At 42.2% G+C, this 17215-nt stretch overlaps 1 protein-coding gene across 1 annotated transcript in view; it reads right to left on the bottom strand.

The window, feature by feature from the left end:
- LOC105479647 (polycystin 2, transient receptor potential cation channel) overlaps window positions 1-17215 on the bottom strand; it is a 72089-nt gene that overhangs the window by 54010 nt on the left and 864 nt on the right. The window contains exon 2 of the mRNA XM_011737738.3: window positions 4094-4207. Coding sequence (XP_011736040.1) covers window positions 4094-4207 — 114 coding nt within the window. The remainder of the gene's footprint in view (window positions 1-4093; window positions 4208-17215) is intronic.

Consider the following 17215-nt stretch of genomic DNA (forward strand, 5'->3'; position numbering starts at 1 on the left):
TAGTGAGGAAACAAAGGCTTAGAAAGGTTAATTAACTTGCCCACATTTACCTAGCATGTTAGCGGTGGAGCTGGGATTTGAACTCAGGTCTGTCTGATGCAAAAAAAACCTGTACTCTTCTTACTATGTCAAACTGCTTTCTAAAACCCTACCTACCCTAAAACCCTAAAATCACCTTCTATGCAAGGTGATATAGTTTGGATGTTGTCCCCATCCAAATCTCATGTTGAAATGTAATCCCCAATCCTGAGGCTGGGGCTTGGTACAAGGTGATCAGATCATGGGGGTGGATTTCTCAGGAATAATTTAGTACCATCCTCTTGGTACCGTCCTTGAGGTAACGAGAGATTTCTCATGAGATCTGGTCATTTAGAAGTGTGTGGCTTCTTCCCCGCCCCACTCTTTCTCTTGCTCCTGCTTTTGCTACATGATGTGCAAGCTCCGCTTCACCTTCTGCCATGAGTAACAGCTTCCTGAGGCCTCCCCAGAAGCAGATGCTGGAGCTATGCTTCCCCTACAGACTGCAGAACCATGAGTCAACTAAATCTCTTTTTATTTATTTATTATTTATTTATTTATTTTTTGAGACAGGATCTTGCTCTGTTGCCCAGGCTGGATGGAGTGCAGTGGTGCAATCACGGCTCACTGCAATCACTGACTCCCAGCTTCAAAACAATCCTCCCACCTCAGCCTCCTGGGTAGCGGGGACTACAGGAGCATGCCACCATGCCCAGCTAATTTTTGTATTTTTTGTAGAGAGGGGGTTTCACCTTGTTGTCCAGGCTAAGTTTGAACTCTTGGCTCAAGCAATACACCTGCTTCGGCCTGACAAAGTGCTGGGATTACAGGCATGAGCTACAGTGCCTGGCCAAACCTCTTTTCTTATAAATTATCCAGTCTCGGGTATTTACAGCAATGCAAGAACAGCCTAATACCCAAGGCATAGGGGTAAATACACTATCTTATTTACATACAGAGTAATGAGTTTGATATTCTTGGTAATTTGATATTGACATTGCTGGCAAGATTTTAAAACCAGTAATTAAAAAGATTGCTGGTAAGCAATAGGGAAAGGACTCAGTCACTAGAAGCCAGTAAGGTTTGGCTAGGAGTAAACCTTGCCTGGTTATTCTCACTTCCTTTTTAATCTGGTCAACAGCTCACAGATCAGAGGAATGTTGGAATTACGCAGACAGGCATTTGGAGAAGTCTTTCCTATCATCTTGTTTACGAACACTCTGAGCTGGATGATAATATAATGAAGTGAACTCCAAGCAAAGAGCCTTGATTAATGGACTGATGTTCTTAGACCAATCTTTTTTGGTTTAATAATTTACAAGGATATGGATACAGATAATAACTCTGCTGATACTGTGAGGCTTCAGGGAGTAGCTGATGTTGAGATGAATGAATCCAGATCCAAGATAATTTCAACAGAATGGAAAAATGGGCAGATCCTAATGAGATGAAATTTAACAGGGTTGAAAGAGGAGTCCTCCACTATGGTCCCAGGCTAGCTCACATATAGCTGGGGGATACAGTGATTCACAGTTTTTGGTGAAGATACTAAAGAATTATTTATATGATGAGACAGTCTCATGAGTCTGGCCATGGCAGGTTGCACAAGCCACAGTGTAGCATCTGGTTTAGGAATCTCATGGCCCCACTCACCGTGGTGAGGCTCGTGTGCTTTCTCAGGGACTCTGATGAACAGAACATGCACCAGAGGGACTTTCCATCAAGGGAGTCACTCAAACTTGTGTCTCCAATCACATAATCAACAGTTGGATGAACTAGAAAGGCTTAACCTGAAGAAGGCTTAGGGGAGATTAGGTATTTGTCTCCAAACTTCCGAAGAGCTGAATTGGAAAAGCAACATGGAAAAAAGATACTTGGTATAGGTAGGTTTGGAGGGTGCAACTGGGTAGAAGTCACAAGAGACAGACTCTGGCTTCACTGAAGGAAGAACTTTCTAACATAGCTATAAAAAAATGAAATGAACGATTTCAAAGAAGTAAGTCCCTTAACCTGGGACTCTTGTTCAATCAGAGGCAGGATGAGTAACCATACGAGAGGGATGTTTAAGAGAATTTTAGCATTCAGTGAGGTCAGACCATATGATTGCTAGGATATCTTCCTAACCAGAGATTCTACAATATTCCAAAAACAAAATTTTTAAATATATAGCTGCTCACATTAGAAATAAAATGTGATTCGTGTGAAAAAGAACAAAAAGCAACAATATTATCAAATAAACAAGAAAATCAATTCAAATGTGACTTTAGGCATGTTTCCTAAAACTCTCTGTCTTCAGCGTACTTCTCTGGCTTACTTTCCAAATTTATCACTGTATCTGAAAACTCATTTCTCTAGGCTATATTATGGAGGCTCTGTTAGTAGAGCTGGGCAAACCACACATGTATTTTAAACTCACTGAGTGATTCTAATGCTCAGTCAGTTTGGGGGACTGCTGAAATTCTAGACTTATGTACAGGGGTTACCTTCTATTTTGTATAAGAAATTTGTCTATATATGTAAAGCTTGAAAAGAACTTAGTAATTCTAATCAACTTGTTAATATTTAAGGCCTCTGCAGTTTAATATTTAAGCACCATTTTAACGCAGACAACAAACTCAATCTCAGTTTCTAAACTCTAACAATTTAAAACATAAAAATATCACATCCAGGCTGGGTGCAGTGGCTCATGCCTATAATCCCAGCACTTCTGAGGCAGGAGGATCACTTGAAGCTAGGAGTTGGAGACCAGAATAGGCAGCAAAGTGAGACTCCACCTCTACAAACGTTTTTAAAAGTTAGCTGGGCATTGTGGTATGCAGCTGTGGTCCCAGTTACTTGGGTGTCTGAGGTGGGAGGATCATTTAAGCCTAGGAGTTCCAGGCTGCAGTGAGCTATGATTGTGCCACTGCACTCTGGCCTGGGAAACAGAACAAGACTCTGTTTCTAATTAAAAAAAAAAAAAAAAAAAAAAGGAACCCTTTTATCAGAGGAGTTTGGTAGGAGGCTCTGGGGTCATAAATCTGCTTCTTCATCTGTTCTCGTGAAGACTTTAGATGAGACATGACAGAAATCCATCATCAAACGCCCTTTGATTTAGAGGACAAATCCATCACCTGTGGCTTTCTGGACTTTGAGACAAATGGTTCCTACAGCTAATCTAGCTCATGAGACAAATGGTTCCTACAGCTAATGTAGCTCAGGCATCCCTCCCCTCCCCCTACCAGAGGATGGGAAGACAAACTGAAGAAGAAAAGAACAGGAAAGAGACTGGCCTATAGCAAGTTTCTTGTGGAGTAAAAGTCTAGCAATTATTAAAGATTGACAAAAATAATGTATTAAAATGAGGCAATGACACAACCTATCCAAATCTAAAAGGAGACTTTTACATGTATACGCCAACAAAAGCAATATTAGTAGGATTATTTATATTTTCTGAAAGTTAAGTTTGGAAAGTCATTTTTCTGGAAATAATTCTTATGCAGACTTTATGTTACCTGATATAATAACAGTATGACAATAATGATGATACTGTAATAATAGTGACACTGTATTCATTGTTAAGAAATCTAATACAAAAATCCTCTAACTTGGTTTCTTGGTGTCGGGCAGGTTGCCACGAGTATCTCATAGTGAAAATCGTCACCACTGACGATGAACTGGCTGGTCAGATAATGCTGATTTTTAATTAATGTTTACCAGAGTGCAGAAGAGAACCTGACCAAATTCTAAATTGGAATTGAACTCTTTGCCTTTCCCTTCCCATGTTAAACGCAAGTCCACAGTCACTTAGCACTTGGTCAAATTCTTTCTTGCATATTTTTCAGAGCCTTCTGTTGCCATCCACAGTTTTGGGAAATGGGGTTATAGAGAACAAATCATGTCCCTTCTCTTATAAAGCTTGCATTCTACCACAGGAAGATAGTCAATAAACAAATGCCCAAATTAAAAAAAAAAAGGTAAGAAGGTAACTTCCGAGTTGCCCCTCTGGTGCACAGACACTTCCTTTTAACGATGATTTGGACAGGTCAAATCTTTTCAAAACTTTCCCATAAGTGGAAGGAAATATTCTACTTACAGATGCACAAGACTATGAGAAAAAGGAGGTATGTGACCAGTTCCCGTAAAACACTTTTAAGGTATTTCTCTCGGTTAGTGCTGCTTTCCTCCATGAGTCTTGTTCCCCAGAGACCTTTAAAATAATAATGAAAAAAAGAAAAGATGTCATTTTATTTAAGAAATCTCATGAATGGCAAAAGGGAAAATAAAGAACAAACTAAACAGTATCACCTGTAAGCGAGAGTCTCCTTTTTTTTTTTTTTTTAAATCACATTTTGAATGCAATGAGAAACTGGTTTTGTAGGCCTACCTTTTATTTAAGGGTACATCTGGCTCCACTGTTACCCCAAACATGCAAAACATAAGGCAACAATCCTGATCATTTTATAGGCTCCCAAGCCCATTAGGAGTATCTTAGTCAAATTTTAAAAAGAGAACAGGAAATAAGGAAGGCCTAACAGAGGAGTTAAATAATTGTGCAAAACTTATCAGTTCTTCCCATTTGAGGTGGATACAACCCTGTAATTATCCTACTACTAAACCCAGTTAAGAACATGATGTAACTGTATTTCAAGTAATACCTTTTAGGTCACCCCTGATGAAAAGAAGTCCTTGTTGGAGAATCATTTCAATATAGAAACATGTTATGCTTCTAACCCACTGGCATAAAAGCTCTGCTCTGTAAGAGCAGAAGCTGTCCTATTAAAAAACTCCATGGTGACTGATTACACTAAGCGTGCTTGGCTTAGCAGATTTTTAAAACAGCAATTAACATACAATCTTTAAAAGCAGCAACTCATCCATGTTCCCTCTCTCTCTGTAGAAAGGGTAGAATCAGCAACCATGTTCTACATTTTAGCAGATGGAAAAAGCGTTGGGCTGGCTGAGTGAAGATGACGTAACCCTCCCTGAGCTTGCTGGAGAGAGTGACCGCAGTTTTGGACTCAGCCAGCAGCAGACATGGTGGTCATCATCCAAACCCCTGTTAATGAACAGTGTGGTAAAGTCACATTGCTGGTTACTTGGAAGAACCTTAACATTTTCCAAAAAAGACAAACCTCTCAATCCTTTCAGTTACATTAGGTTGGCTGTTAAATGGAAACCAACCTGGTCCCTGCATGTTGTCTCACACTTTGATTCCACAGACCTTAACTCCTTCAATAATGGAAACTCACACAGCCACTTTCACCATAATCAAGCCACACAGAGAAATGGGAAAAAGAGCATAAGGTCTTTTACTAAGAAGAAATGAGTTCATGATTAGTGTTCATGTATTTTTTAAGTCTTATAATAATATATATGTTCTATTCCTGAATTTGGGTATTCCCTTTCCTTTTCTTTTTTCCTCCCAAATGTCCTTTAGGAAAATCAGCACTGAATTCAAAAACACTGTGTTACGCATCATACGTTTCACCAACACTGAGAGTGGAGTATAACTTATGACCAACTTTGCTTCTGCCAAGATCTGGTAGTTGTCAGGGAATTACTCACTCAGAAGAAATGCAGCAAGCAGAATGTTTGTTCACTGAAACACTATCATACTAAAGAATTATTACAAATTTAGATGACACGGAAAATTACAACTTAAAATAACACAGAGGCAGCCAAAGATTAGGCTCGGTAGCCCTGGACACCAACACACCACTGCTTTGGGTAAATTTTTTTTTGGAGGCCAGGCCTAAAATATATGTCAACAGAAACTGCTCGTCTCTTTACTCCCAGGGAAGACTGTTGCCCTGTCTCACTTGGTCAATGATTTCATTCTCTCTCATGGTTTATAAACAACTAGGCACTAAGGAACAGCCATGATTCTTAATATTTATACATGGTATTGCTTGGCCTATAAATAGAAAAAACAAACTCCTATCAAATTTTCTTCAAGCTAGGCTGGGTGCGGTAGCTCACGCCTATAATCCCAGAACTTGGGAGGCTGAGGCGGGTAGATCACTTGAGGTCTGGAGTTCGAGACCAGTCTGGTCAACATGGTGAAACCCCGTCTCTACTAAAAATACAAAACTTAGCCAGGTGTGGTGGTGGGCACCTGTAATCCCAGCTACATGGGAGGCTAAGGCAGGAGAATCGCTTGAACCCGGGAGACAGAGGTTGCAGTGAACCAAGATCACACCACTGCACTCCAGCCTGAGTGACAGAGTGAGACTCCATCTCGAAAAAAAAAATAATTTATTCAAGTTAAACTTGTGATGGCCTATGGCAATTTAATTCTAGCCTTTGAATGAAACATTTCAAATGGAAAGAAACAAGTCCTCATATGTATGTATGAATTTATTTATTTTGAGGCAGGGTCTCTCTCTGTTACCCAGCCTGGAGTGTAGTGATGCAATCACAGCTCACTGAAGCCTTGACCTCCTGGGCTCAAGCCACCCTTCCACCTCATTTTTTGATTTTTCACAGAGATGAGGTATCAATATGTTGCCCAGGCTGGTCTCGAATTCTCGGCCTCAAGTGATCCTCCTGCTTCAGCCTCCCAAAGTGCTGGGATTAGAGGCATGCCACTGCACTCGGCCTCCCTTATTTATATTTTTATATTATATACCTCCATATATTTTCTTTCTTTTTTTCTGTCTTTTTTTTTTTTTTTTTTTGAGACAGAGTCTCACTCTATCACCCAGGCTGGAATACTCTGGCACAATCACGGCCCACTGCAGCCTTGACCACCTGGGCTCAAACAATCCTCCTGCCTCAGCTCAGCCTCCCAAGTAGCTTAAACTACAGGCACATACTGCCAAATCCAACTAAGTTTTTAATTTTTATAGATGTGGGGTCTCACTACATTGCTTAGGCTGGCCTCAAACTCCTGGGCTCAAGCAATCCTTTCGCCTTGGCCTCTCAAAGTGCTGGGATTACAGATGTGAGCCACTGTGCTTGGCCCTGTGTATTTTCTTTTTCTAAATTATCTACTTCCTCAAATATTTACTGCTTTAAATTTTTCATCCCATTTTCCCACTGGGTGTGTATGTAGGACCAATCTTAGGGTACAAGGACCTTTTATATCCGGATGGGTGAGAAATAGTTGCATCTACAAGTAGGAAAAATAGCTGTCCTGCAGCCAACTATTCTCCATGTTTGGCAGAGCTGTTAGGATAAGAATGGTTAAGGACGGAATCATGTGCAAATTGATGACATTCTTCAAAATCAACTGTTGTCTTTCCCACAGCTGTTCTAGTTGTGGTGGGAGTAACTTCCCAGCACTGCAGGTATTCAATGTTTCCAGCTGTTAGGGAGAACACGGAATGAGTATAGACCCAACTTCCTTTAAGAGGGTGCTTAGCTAATGCCAGAATGCAAAGCCAAAGTACATCATCTAAAGCACGGTCCCCAGTCCCCAGGCTGCAGATGGGTACTGGTCCATGAACTGTTAGGAACCGGGCTCCACAGCAGGAGGTGAGCTGCAGGCGAGCAAGCTTTACCGCCGGAGCCCTGCCTCCTGTCAGATCAGCGGTGGCATTCGATTCTCACAGGAGTGACAACCCTATTGTGAACTGCGCATGTGAGGAATCTAGATTGCCCCCTCCTTATGAGAATCTCACTAATGCCTGATGATCTGAGGTGGAACACTTTCATCCCCAAACACTTCCCACCCCAGGTCTGTGGAAAAATTGTCTTCCATGAAACTGGTCCCTGGTGCCAAAAAGGCTGGGGACTGCTGATCTAAACAGTGCATTCCTCTGCACAATGTTACTTCTTAATATGAACACTGGGGAACTCTGTAATGGAGAACTCCAAGCACAAAAGATATTCCAAACATAAATAGTTGGCTTTGAACAAAAATGTCATTTCCCCAACTATTTTATCTAAATCCTTTCAAAGACTTTTTATTGGCTGGGCACGGTGGCTCACGCCTGTAATCCCAGCACTCTGGGAGGCTGAGGTGGGTGGATCACCTGAGGTCAGCGGTTTTGAGACCAGCCTGACCAACACGGTGAAACCTCGTCTCTACTAAAAATACAAAAGTTAGCTGGGTGTGGTGGCGAGCTACTCGGGAGGCTGTAATCCCAGCTACTCGGGAGGCTGAGGCAGGAGAATCGCTTGAACCCGGGAGGCGGAGGCTGCAGTGAGCCGAGATCACACCACTGCATTCCAGCCTGGGCAACAAGAGTGAAACTCTGTCTAAATAAATAAATAACTACAACTTTTTATTTTAGAAAATATCAGAAATATCACAAAGAGAGAATGATATAATGACAAATCTATCACCTAGATCCAACAATCTCAACTCAATGCCAATCCTAGTTCATTTACATCCTCACCCATCTGATGCCACTGCTGATCTGACAGGAGGTAGTAATGCTCACTAGCCTGCTGCTCACCTCCTGCTCTGCGGCCTGGTTCCTAACAGGTCACAGACCATTACCACCCCAATTATTTTAGAATTAATTCCAGCTATTGTATCACTTCATCTGTTAATATTTCAGTTCCATGGTTAAAAGGTTAATTGTGGATCTTTCACCTCACACTACCCTGCCCCATCTGAAATACATGAAACCCATATGGCCTATTATCAAGGCATGGTGCAACGCAGGGCTTTGGAGTCAAATGATATTAAACTGAGGGCTTAACCACTTGGGAGCTGAGAAAGCTTACCTGACATCATGAGCCTCCGCTTCCTCATCTAAAAATGAAGTAAGAGTACCTTTTTGTGGGGTTGTCCTTGGGAATTAGAAATATTACTTGTAGAGCACTTAAGAGTGCTTGGAAGCGGCCTGTCTGTAGCTTCAGAAACAAGCCCAGATCTGCAAAATGGCCTTTTGGAGGCCCAGTTGGTCCAGATTTCAGAGTGGTATAAAGACTCAAATCCGTATGAACTATCAGTTCATTGTGATGGCCTGACCAAATTCTCAGTGTATTTATATCATAAAAGAATCCTCTTTTTGTGCTAAGACACATGTGAGTCTCATTTACAAGAATGAATACAATCCTTCCTAGTATTCATTTGAATTGTAGGGACACTTTTAAAAAGGGAAGTGGCTTTTATCTATATTTGTCCTTTTTCTATAGAAAAGACAGTTGCTACCTTAAGTAATATTGACTCCTGAATCTTGAATTTCTTTTTTTTCTTCTGTTTTTTTTTTGAGACAGTGTCTTGCTATGTTGCCCAGGCTGGTCTCGGATTCCCAGGCTCAAGCAATCCTGCCGCCTCAGTCTCTTAAGCAGCTGGGATTAAAGGTGTGTGCCACCGTGCCTGGCCTGAATCCTGAATTCTTAATCAGTCATCTCCTGAGGTGCAGACAAGTATATGCTACAGTTAACATGTAGTTCTACCTGCATATTCTCTAGAGAGCTCACACTCACCTCCCCAAAAATTTGTTTCTTTTTCTTTCTCTGAAAATCTACTCTTTCTGTCTGGGTTAATGGTACCATGCCAGAAATTTGGGTTTCACCCTAGAATAGGCCTTCTTCTTATCCCTCCCATGGAGTTGGTTCCACAGTTCTGACGGTTTTTATTTCTCTTCTACCTAGCTTCTTTCCATCGCAGCTCATATGCCTTGGTTCCAGCCCTCGTCACCCCTCCTCCTCTTGGTCAGCCCTCTCCTGACCTAGTCTGTCGGCCGCCAACCTATCCACCTCACCCTATCCTCTACACTGGACACTAACCTATCCACCTTACCCTGTCCTCTACACTGGTCACCAACCTATCCACCTCACCCTGTCCTCTACACTGGTCACCAACCTATCCACCTCACCCTGTCCTCTACACTGGTCACCAACCTGTCCACCTCACCCTGTCCTCTACACTGGCCACTAACCTATCCACCTCACCCTATCCTCTACACTGGCCACCAACCTATCCACCTCACCCTGTCCTCTACACTGGTCACCAACCTATCCACCTCACCCTGTCCTCTACACTGGTCACCAACCTGTCCACCTCACCCTATCCTCTACACTGGTCACCAACCTATCCACCTCACCCTGTCCTCTACACTGGCCACCAACCTATCCACCTCACCCTGTCCTCTACACTGGTCACCAACCTGTCCACCTCACCCTATCCTCTACACTGGCCACTAACCTATCCACCTCACCCTATCCTCTACACTGGCCACCAACCTACCCACCTCACCCTGTCCTCTACACTGGTCACCAACCTATCCACCTCACCCTGTCCTCTACACTGGTCACCAACCTATCCACCTCACCCTGTCCTCTACACTGGTCACCAACCTATCCACCTCACCCTGTCCTCTACACTGGTCACCAACCTATCCACCTCACCCTGTCCTCTACACTGGCCACCAACCTATCCACCTCACCCTGTCCTCTACACTGGTCACCAACCTGTCCACCTCACCCTATCCTCTACACTGGCCACTAACCTGTCCACCTCACCCTATCCTCTACACTGGCCACCAACCTACCCACCTCACCCTGTCCTCTACACTGGCCACCAACCTATCCACCTCACCCTGTCCTCTACACTGGTCACCAACCTATCCACCTCACCCTGTCCTCTACACTGGCCACCAACCTATCCACCTCACCCTGTCCTCTACACTGGTCACTAACCTATCCACCTCACCCTGTCCTCTACACTGGTCACCAACCTATCCACCTCACCCTGTCCTCTACACTGGTCACCAACCTATCCACCTCACCCTGTCCTCTACACTGGTCACCAACCTATCCACCTCACCCTGTCCTCTACACTGGTCACCAACCTATCCACCTCACCCTGTCCTGTACACTGGCCACTAACCTATCCACCTCACCCTGTCCTGTACACTGGCCACTAACCTATCCACCTCACCCTGTCCTCTACACTGGCCACCAACCTATCCACCTCACCCTGTCCTCTACACTGGCCACCAACCTATCCACCTCACCCTGTCCTCTACACTGGCCACTAACCTATCCACCTCACCGTGTCCTCTACACTGGTCACCAACCTATCCACCTCACCCTATCCTCTACACTGACCTAGTCTGTCAGCCGCCAACCTATCCACCTCACCCTATCCTCTACACTGACCTAGTCTGTCGGCCGCCAACCTATCCACCTCACCCTATCCTCTACACTGTTGCAAGAGTCATCTTCAGATTGACAAGTGATCATATCAGCCCCCTAAGCTTGAAGCCCATACTTGCTCCAACTGTCTACAGGAAAATGTGCCCATTCCATGGCGGGAGTTACAGGTTTGCTGTAACAGGAACAGGTCTTGTTCCTGTTATTTTTCCCTCCTTGTATTCCCCCCTCATTCTTCAAAATGTAGCTCAAGTTTTATTCTCTCTGGAAACCTTCTCTGACCTCTCCAGGTAGATCTGATCCTCTCTCTCTCTCTCCCTTTTTTTTTTTTTTTTAGATACAGGCTGTCACTCTGTCACCCAAGCTGGAGTACAGTGGTGTGATCACAGCTCACTGCAGTCTCAATCTCCCAGGCTCAGCTGATTCCCCCACCCCAACCTCCCAAATAATTGGGACTACAGGCATGTGCCATCCTGCCTGGCTAATTTTTGTATTTTTTGCCACTCACTACGTTGCCCAGGGTAGCCTTGAACTGCTAGGCTTAAGTGATCCTCCCATCTCAGCTTCCCAAAGTGTTGGGACTACAGGCATGAGCTGCTGTGCCTGGCCTGATCCTCCCTTTGTTGGAATCCTCCCATATCTGGGAACTGGCATTGCAATGACTTACTTATACCTCTGTTTTCTCTACTAAACCCTGAGGTCCTTGAAGGTTGAGACCTTGTACTGTTCATCTCTGCATCCCTAGTACCTATCACAAAAGAAAGTCCCATAAAAGTTTTTTACTGCATGAATTCTGTTACCGGCACAACCTTATCATAACCCCAAGGGCAGCAAGCCTCCCTCAAAAAAATCCCCAGAGTAATGAAAATACAAAGTCTGCTTGTTCAAAATTATGGTGCAAATAAAAAAGGAAAGGGAGGAAGTGATGGAGTAAAGTTCAGATTAAAAATAAAGGGAAAGTCACAACAGTCAAAAGGTGGAAAAAAACCATAAATGCCCACGAACTGATGAATGGATAAACAAAATGTGGTGTGTGTGTACATATGAATGCAAACTTCCTTTTTACGACCAAATAGGATTTCACTGTGTGTGCACAATGTGTGTGTACACACACAATGAAATCCTATTCGGTCGTAAAAAGGAAGGAAATTTTCACGCATGGATAAACCTTGAAAATATTATGCTAAGTGAATAAGCTAGACACAAAAGATCAAACATGGTCTGATTTCACTTATATCAGGTAGCTAGAATAGGGAGACTCACAGACAGGGAAAGTAGAATGGAGGTTACCTGGGACTAGGGCAAGAGGGAATGGGGAAACAGGGAGCTATTGTTTAATGAGTACAGAGTTTCTGTTTGGGATGATAAAAGTTCTGGAAATAAATTGCGTTAAGTCCATTTACATAATATAATAAATCTACTTAATGCTACTCAATTACGTACTTAAAATGGTTAAAATGGCCAACTTTATGTTATATATATGTCACACCAATTTAAAAAAAAATTATAGAGAGGCAGGCTCTCCCACTCCCTAGATCAATTAGAATTCTGGATACATGGACTGTGTTGGTATGATTTATCCTGCAATGCCCTAATAAATAAATGTTCATAAACTAAAGAGATGCAGACAATTGCTGGCTAAAGTTAGGTTTGGGCACTACTGGCATACAGCACAGTGGATGAGAAACACTTTGAACACAAAGTGCCTGGAATTAAGTCCTGACTGCAACATCTACTAGTTGTGGCCCTGGGCAAGTCATTTAACCTTTAGAAGGCTTAGTGCCCTCAACAGTGAAGTGGTGATGGATGATAGTTCTTTCTTCACAGGTTGTTGTGAGGATAAAAATGACACTATGAATATAAGGATTTTAACACAGTGCCTGGCACACAGTGAGTAATAAACCATTATTTCTTTTTGAATTTAACAGTCTGGGGCAGGGTTTCTCAAAGTCCTCACTCCTGGTAATTTGGGTGGGAGAATGCTTTGTAGGGTGTGTGGCGGGGACTGTACTGTGCATTGTAGATTAGTAGCATCCTTAACCTCAAACCAGGAGATGCCAGGGGCATCCCCCCAGGTATGACAATCAAAAATATCTCCAGAGATTGCTAAATGTCCCCTGAGGGGCAAGATTGCCCCTCCCCTCCATTGAAAAGCTGTAATTTAGGATAATGCTCTTCTGGTGACGACCTAAGACTAAGTTCTGAAGCCTCAAGACAGGCTAAATTCATGAGTCACTGTGTATAGACTATCACTAGCAGCAACTAAGAACGGTGAGTTGGATGTTTGCAGTTTCTGTGGGGTAGCATCAACTAAAGCCAAGTTCAAATCTTTTTTTAAGTTTCAATAACTTTTCCAATAATTAGTTATGCTTCCCTTTAGACATCAAAAGGGAAGGCAGAAAAAATAAAAATTGCATAAAGTGTGGCAAAATAAAATAACTGCACTGGAGGTCACTTATTAAACACAATCAGCACACACACCAATTTCAATGTCAAGACCCAATTATTTTAGAAGAAATAAGAGTCGACTTACTATTTCATTTGAGTCTGAGCACTAATAAGGCCATCGCTAGCCATCTATTGAAATTCATTTTTTCCCTCCTGGGCACATGCCTACATTACATTTTCCAGCCTCCCTTGTAGGTATCCTTGGCTAAATAATTAAGAACTTTGCCAATGGGTCATGACTGAAAGTGATGTGGGCCATTTCTAGGACAAGGCCTTTAAGGAAACAGCAGTGGCAAGCCTTCTTCACACTCTCCACCAGAACCTACATGTGGCTGTTAAGCCACGACCACAGAGGCAATGACAGGGCCCTGGGAGAGCCAGCAGGGAAGAAGCCTGGATCCCTTAATAACCATATGGGGGAAAGCTGCTGCTAACCTGGAATACCCTCTCCGAAATGTTACATGAGCAAAAAATTAACTTCTTGTTCTTCAGGGTACTGAAGGGGAGGGAGGTATCTGTTTTAGCAGTTTGGCCTACCCTTACTTGTACAGCTGGTACTTCATAGTTTCTCTAGAAAAAACAAAAAAAAAAAGCCCAAGAATATATGCCTAAAATAACAAACAGGAACTGACTTTAACAGGTTGATACATTCAGAAAAATATTCAACTTCTGGAATTCAGAAAATTTTATGACTCAGAGTGCCACATTTTATCTTTGTACTGAAAGAGTTTGTTAAGAAAAGAATAAACAAATACCTGAGGATACTTTTAAGTCTGCGCTTCGTCTTTAAATCTTTTTTTTTTTTTTGAGACGGAGTCTCGCTCTGTGGCCCAGGCTGGAGTGCAGTGGCCAGATCTCAGCTCACTGCAAGCTCCGCCTCCCAGGTTTACGCCATTCTCCTGCCTCAGCCTCCCGAGTAGCTGGGACTACAGGCGCCCGCCACCACGCCCGGCTAGTTTTTTGTATTTTTTAGTAAAGACGGGGTTTCACCGTGTTAGCCAGGATGGTCTCGATCTCCTGACCTCGTGATCCGCCCGTCTCGGCCTCCCAAAGTGCTGGGATTACAGGCTTGAGCCACCGCGCCTGGCCTCTCTTCAATCATCCTTGGCTTCCTTTGCTGGCCCTCTTCACCTCCTTTCTGGCTGCCTCCCACAGGTCTTCTTGCCTCCTGTCTTCCTCTGCCAAGCTCTCCTGTACGCCATGCTGCTGACTCAATTTCCTTTCAGCATGTTCTGTTCCTGCTCAGAAACTTTCAACTCCTTCCTAATATTTAGGGATACATTCTCAATTCCTTGATGAGATACAATGCATCCTGCAAACAGGCCTCAAACATGTCTTCTTTACTATTTTACTTCCACTAAGAAGATAGATCTATCTACTGTAGAAGAAGCAAAATCGACCATTTGTCCATCTTGGATTCATATCATTAAACAATAAACCAGAGCATGGTGAGGCTAGAAGGGACCTTGGAGGCTAGGTTCAACTCCTCCATTTTATAAATGAGGAGCTCAGGCTCAGGTAGTCTGAGTGAGTCATACGAAGTCCCAAAGGCAAGAGACTTCCAGGGAAACTCTGACCACTCCAAACTTCGGTCATTTCTCCTACCTTTAAAAATTGCAAGTTACTTTCTGTTCTGACCCTAGGGCACTGCTTACATAGCGCATATAAGATTTCTGTCATTAGTATTCAAAGGGGGCGGGGGGAATCTCAACCCATTCATGGCTACTTATTTTACCTTTCTGGGTTTTCGTCCATAGGAAAACAGTGATATGCTATTCTAGTTTATTTCTTCATAGCAGCTAGCACAGTGCTATCTTCACAGTAGGTGCTAAATATTTAACAAATGTGCTTATTGAGTAAGTGACAAGAATATCAATTATATTTCTTCATAAAAGAAAGGAATAACAATTTATTTAAGAATTTTATATAATTAAAACTCTTCAGGTAGGAGCAGCAGCTTGCACCTGTAATCCCAACTACTTGGGAAGCTGAGGTGGGAGGGCAGCTTGAGCCCAGGAGTTTGAGGCTGCAGTGAGCTACTTTCACTTCCCCGCACTCCAGCCTCGGTGACAGAATGAGACCCTGTCTCTTAAAAAAAAAAAAAAAATTCCTGAGTCCTGAGTCTGCTCGCCTACAAATCAGACCACTGACACGCTTTCACTAGAGGTTTTATGACTAGGAGCTTATTCATTTTGTTTCCTGAAATTTTTCTTTAAAAGAAATAAATTTACATACATACTCATATGAAATATATATTTTATTTCTCTATATTCTATTATTAAGTTTATTCAAACAAAGTTAGGTGTGTTATCAAATTCTTAAACTGAGTTAAAAGGATGATGCAACTTACCATTATTTATTAACTTAAAAGGAACTTCTGTTTCACTTCAGTGATATTTTTTAAATGCACATTTTAAATGGTGTAAAATAACATAATTTAATTAATCTAGTTTTGAACCTTAAAAAGTGTGTTTTATTAATCATTAACCTACTAACACAGGTTATCCAAAAAGGATCTTTTGTTCCCCACCATGCCTTGAATTAACTAGTGTAAGTACCTCCATAAAAGAAGTACCAAAATGTTTACATGTATATTTCTGAAGTGCTAACACATGGCAAATACACGCTGCACATTTTATGTCTTCTCTCATTTAATTCTCTCAACGAGTCAAGGACTAAGCGTTATGATCATATCTTTAAAAAACAAAAACCAAAAATCGGGGCTCAGAAAGGTTAAGTAACTTGCTCAAGGTCATACAGCAAATGAGTGGTGGAACTGGGATTATTGTGTAGGCCTGACCTGGTTTTAATCACATTGCTGTAACAGCACCTGGATTGTTTTTGTGCAAGACTTTCAAAACTGACATAAGGGGAAGAACAAGAAAAACTCAAAACAACTGAGAATGGAAACTCTTAAAAATATAGATTAAAATAATTTGGAGGGTAAAAGCAAACGCGACACTTTTCCAAGGACACCTCTGACAAAATTTGTAAAAAGATAATTTCCTCTGGTATTGGAAAATTCATGTCGTCTTACTGGGGCACTGGCAAATTCGAAAATTCCTCTTCTGCCTTTTGCAGAGCTGAGCGCACTGGACTCAGATACATTTATCAGCTGCTATCTGGTGACTTCATCATTTTGGTGGAATTTCAAAGAACATTAATTTAGTTATTTAAAAACATCAAATTTTTTTAAAACAATGTAATTTTCCTTTGCAACTGTTTTTAGAAAAATGTCTAAAATCAGAAACGGCCAAGTAACTTCACGGATATTATTTTATTCTATTTGTGGTGTTCTCAACAGCTCCCACTCCCCAAAACAAACACACACATCACCAAAAAAATTCATCAATGACAATCTGCCACACTCCTCCCACAACTTGACATTATATGTTCTGTACTGCTACCCTTTTCAGCCCAGGACAATGCAGCATCCAGGTAAGAAGGAAACCACGGGTGACTGTAACATTTTCCTTTAGATTCTGTGACATTATCAAATATGCAGTTGCAACTACCATCAGTTATACTACAAGTAATTTTCATTTTTTCCCCTACAAGAAAAAAAAAAAAAAACCCAGATGTACTCTTTCACTCTAATTAGGCTTTCACTAATTTTCAGTTAAAAAAAAGACTATGGTGACATATCCTAAAGAAGGAGGTATTCAATAAATGTGCACCAACAAGAGCGCAGTGGAATTCCGCGCTGGGTACC

The sequence above is a fragment of the Macaca nemestrina genome, chromosome 3 (assembly GCF_043159975.1).
Source record: "Macaca nemestrina isolate mMacNem1 chromosome 3, mMacNem.hap1, whole genome shotgun sequence".
Classification (NCBI taxonomy): domain Eukaryota; kingdom Metazoa; phylum Chordata; class Mammalia; order Primates; family Cercopithecidae; genus Macaca; species Macaca nemestrina.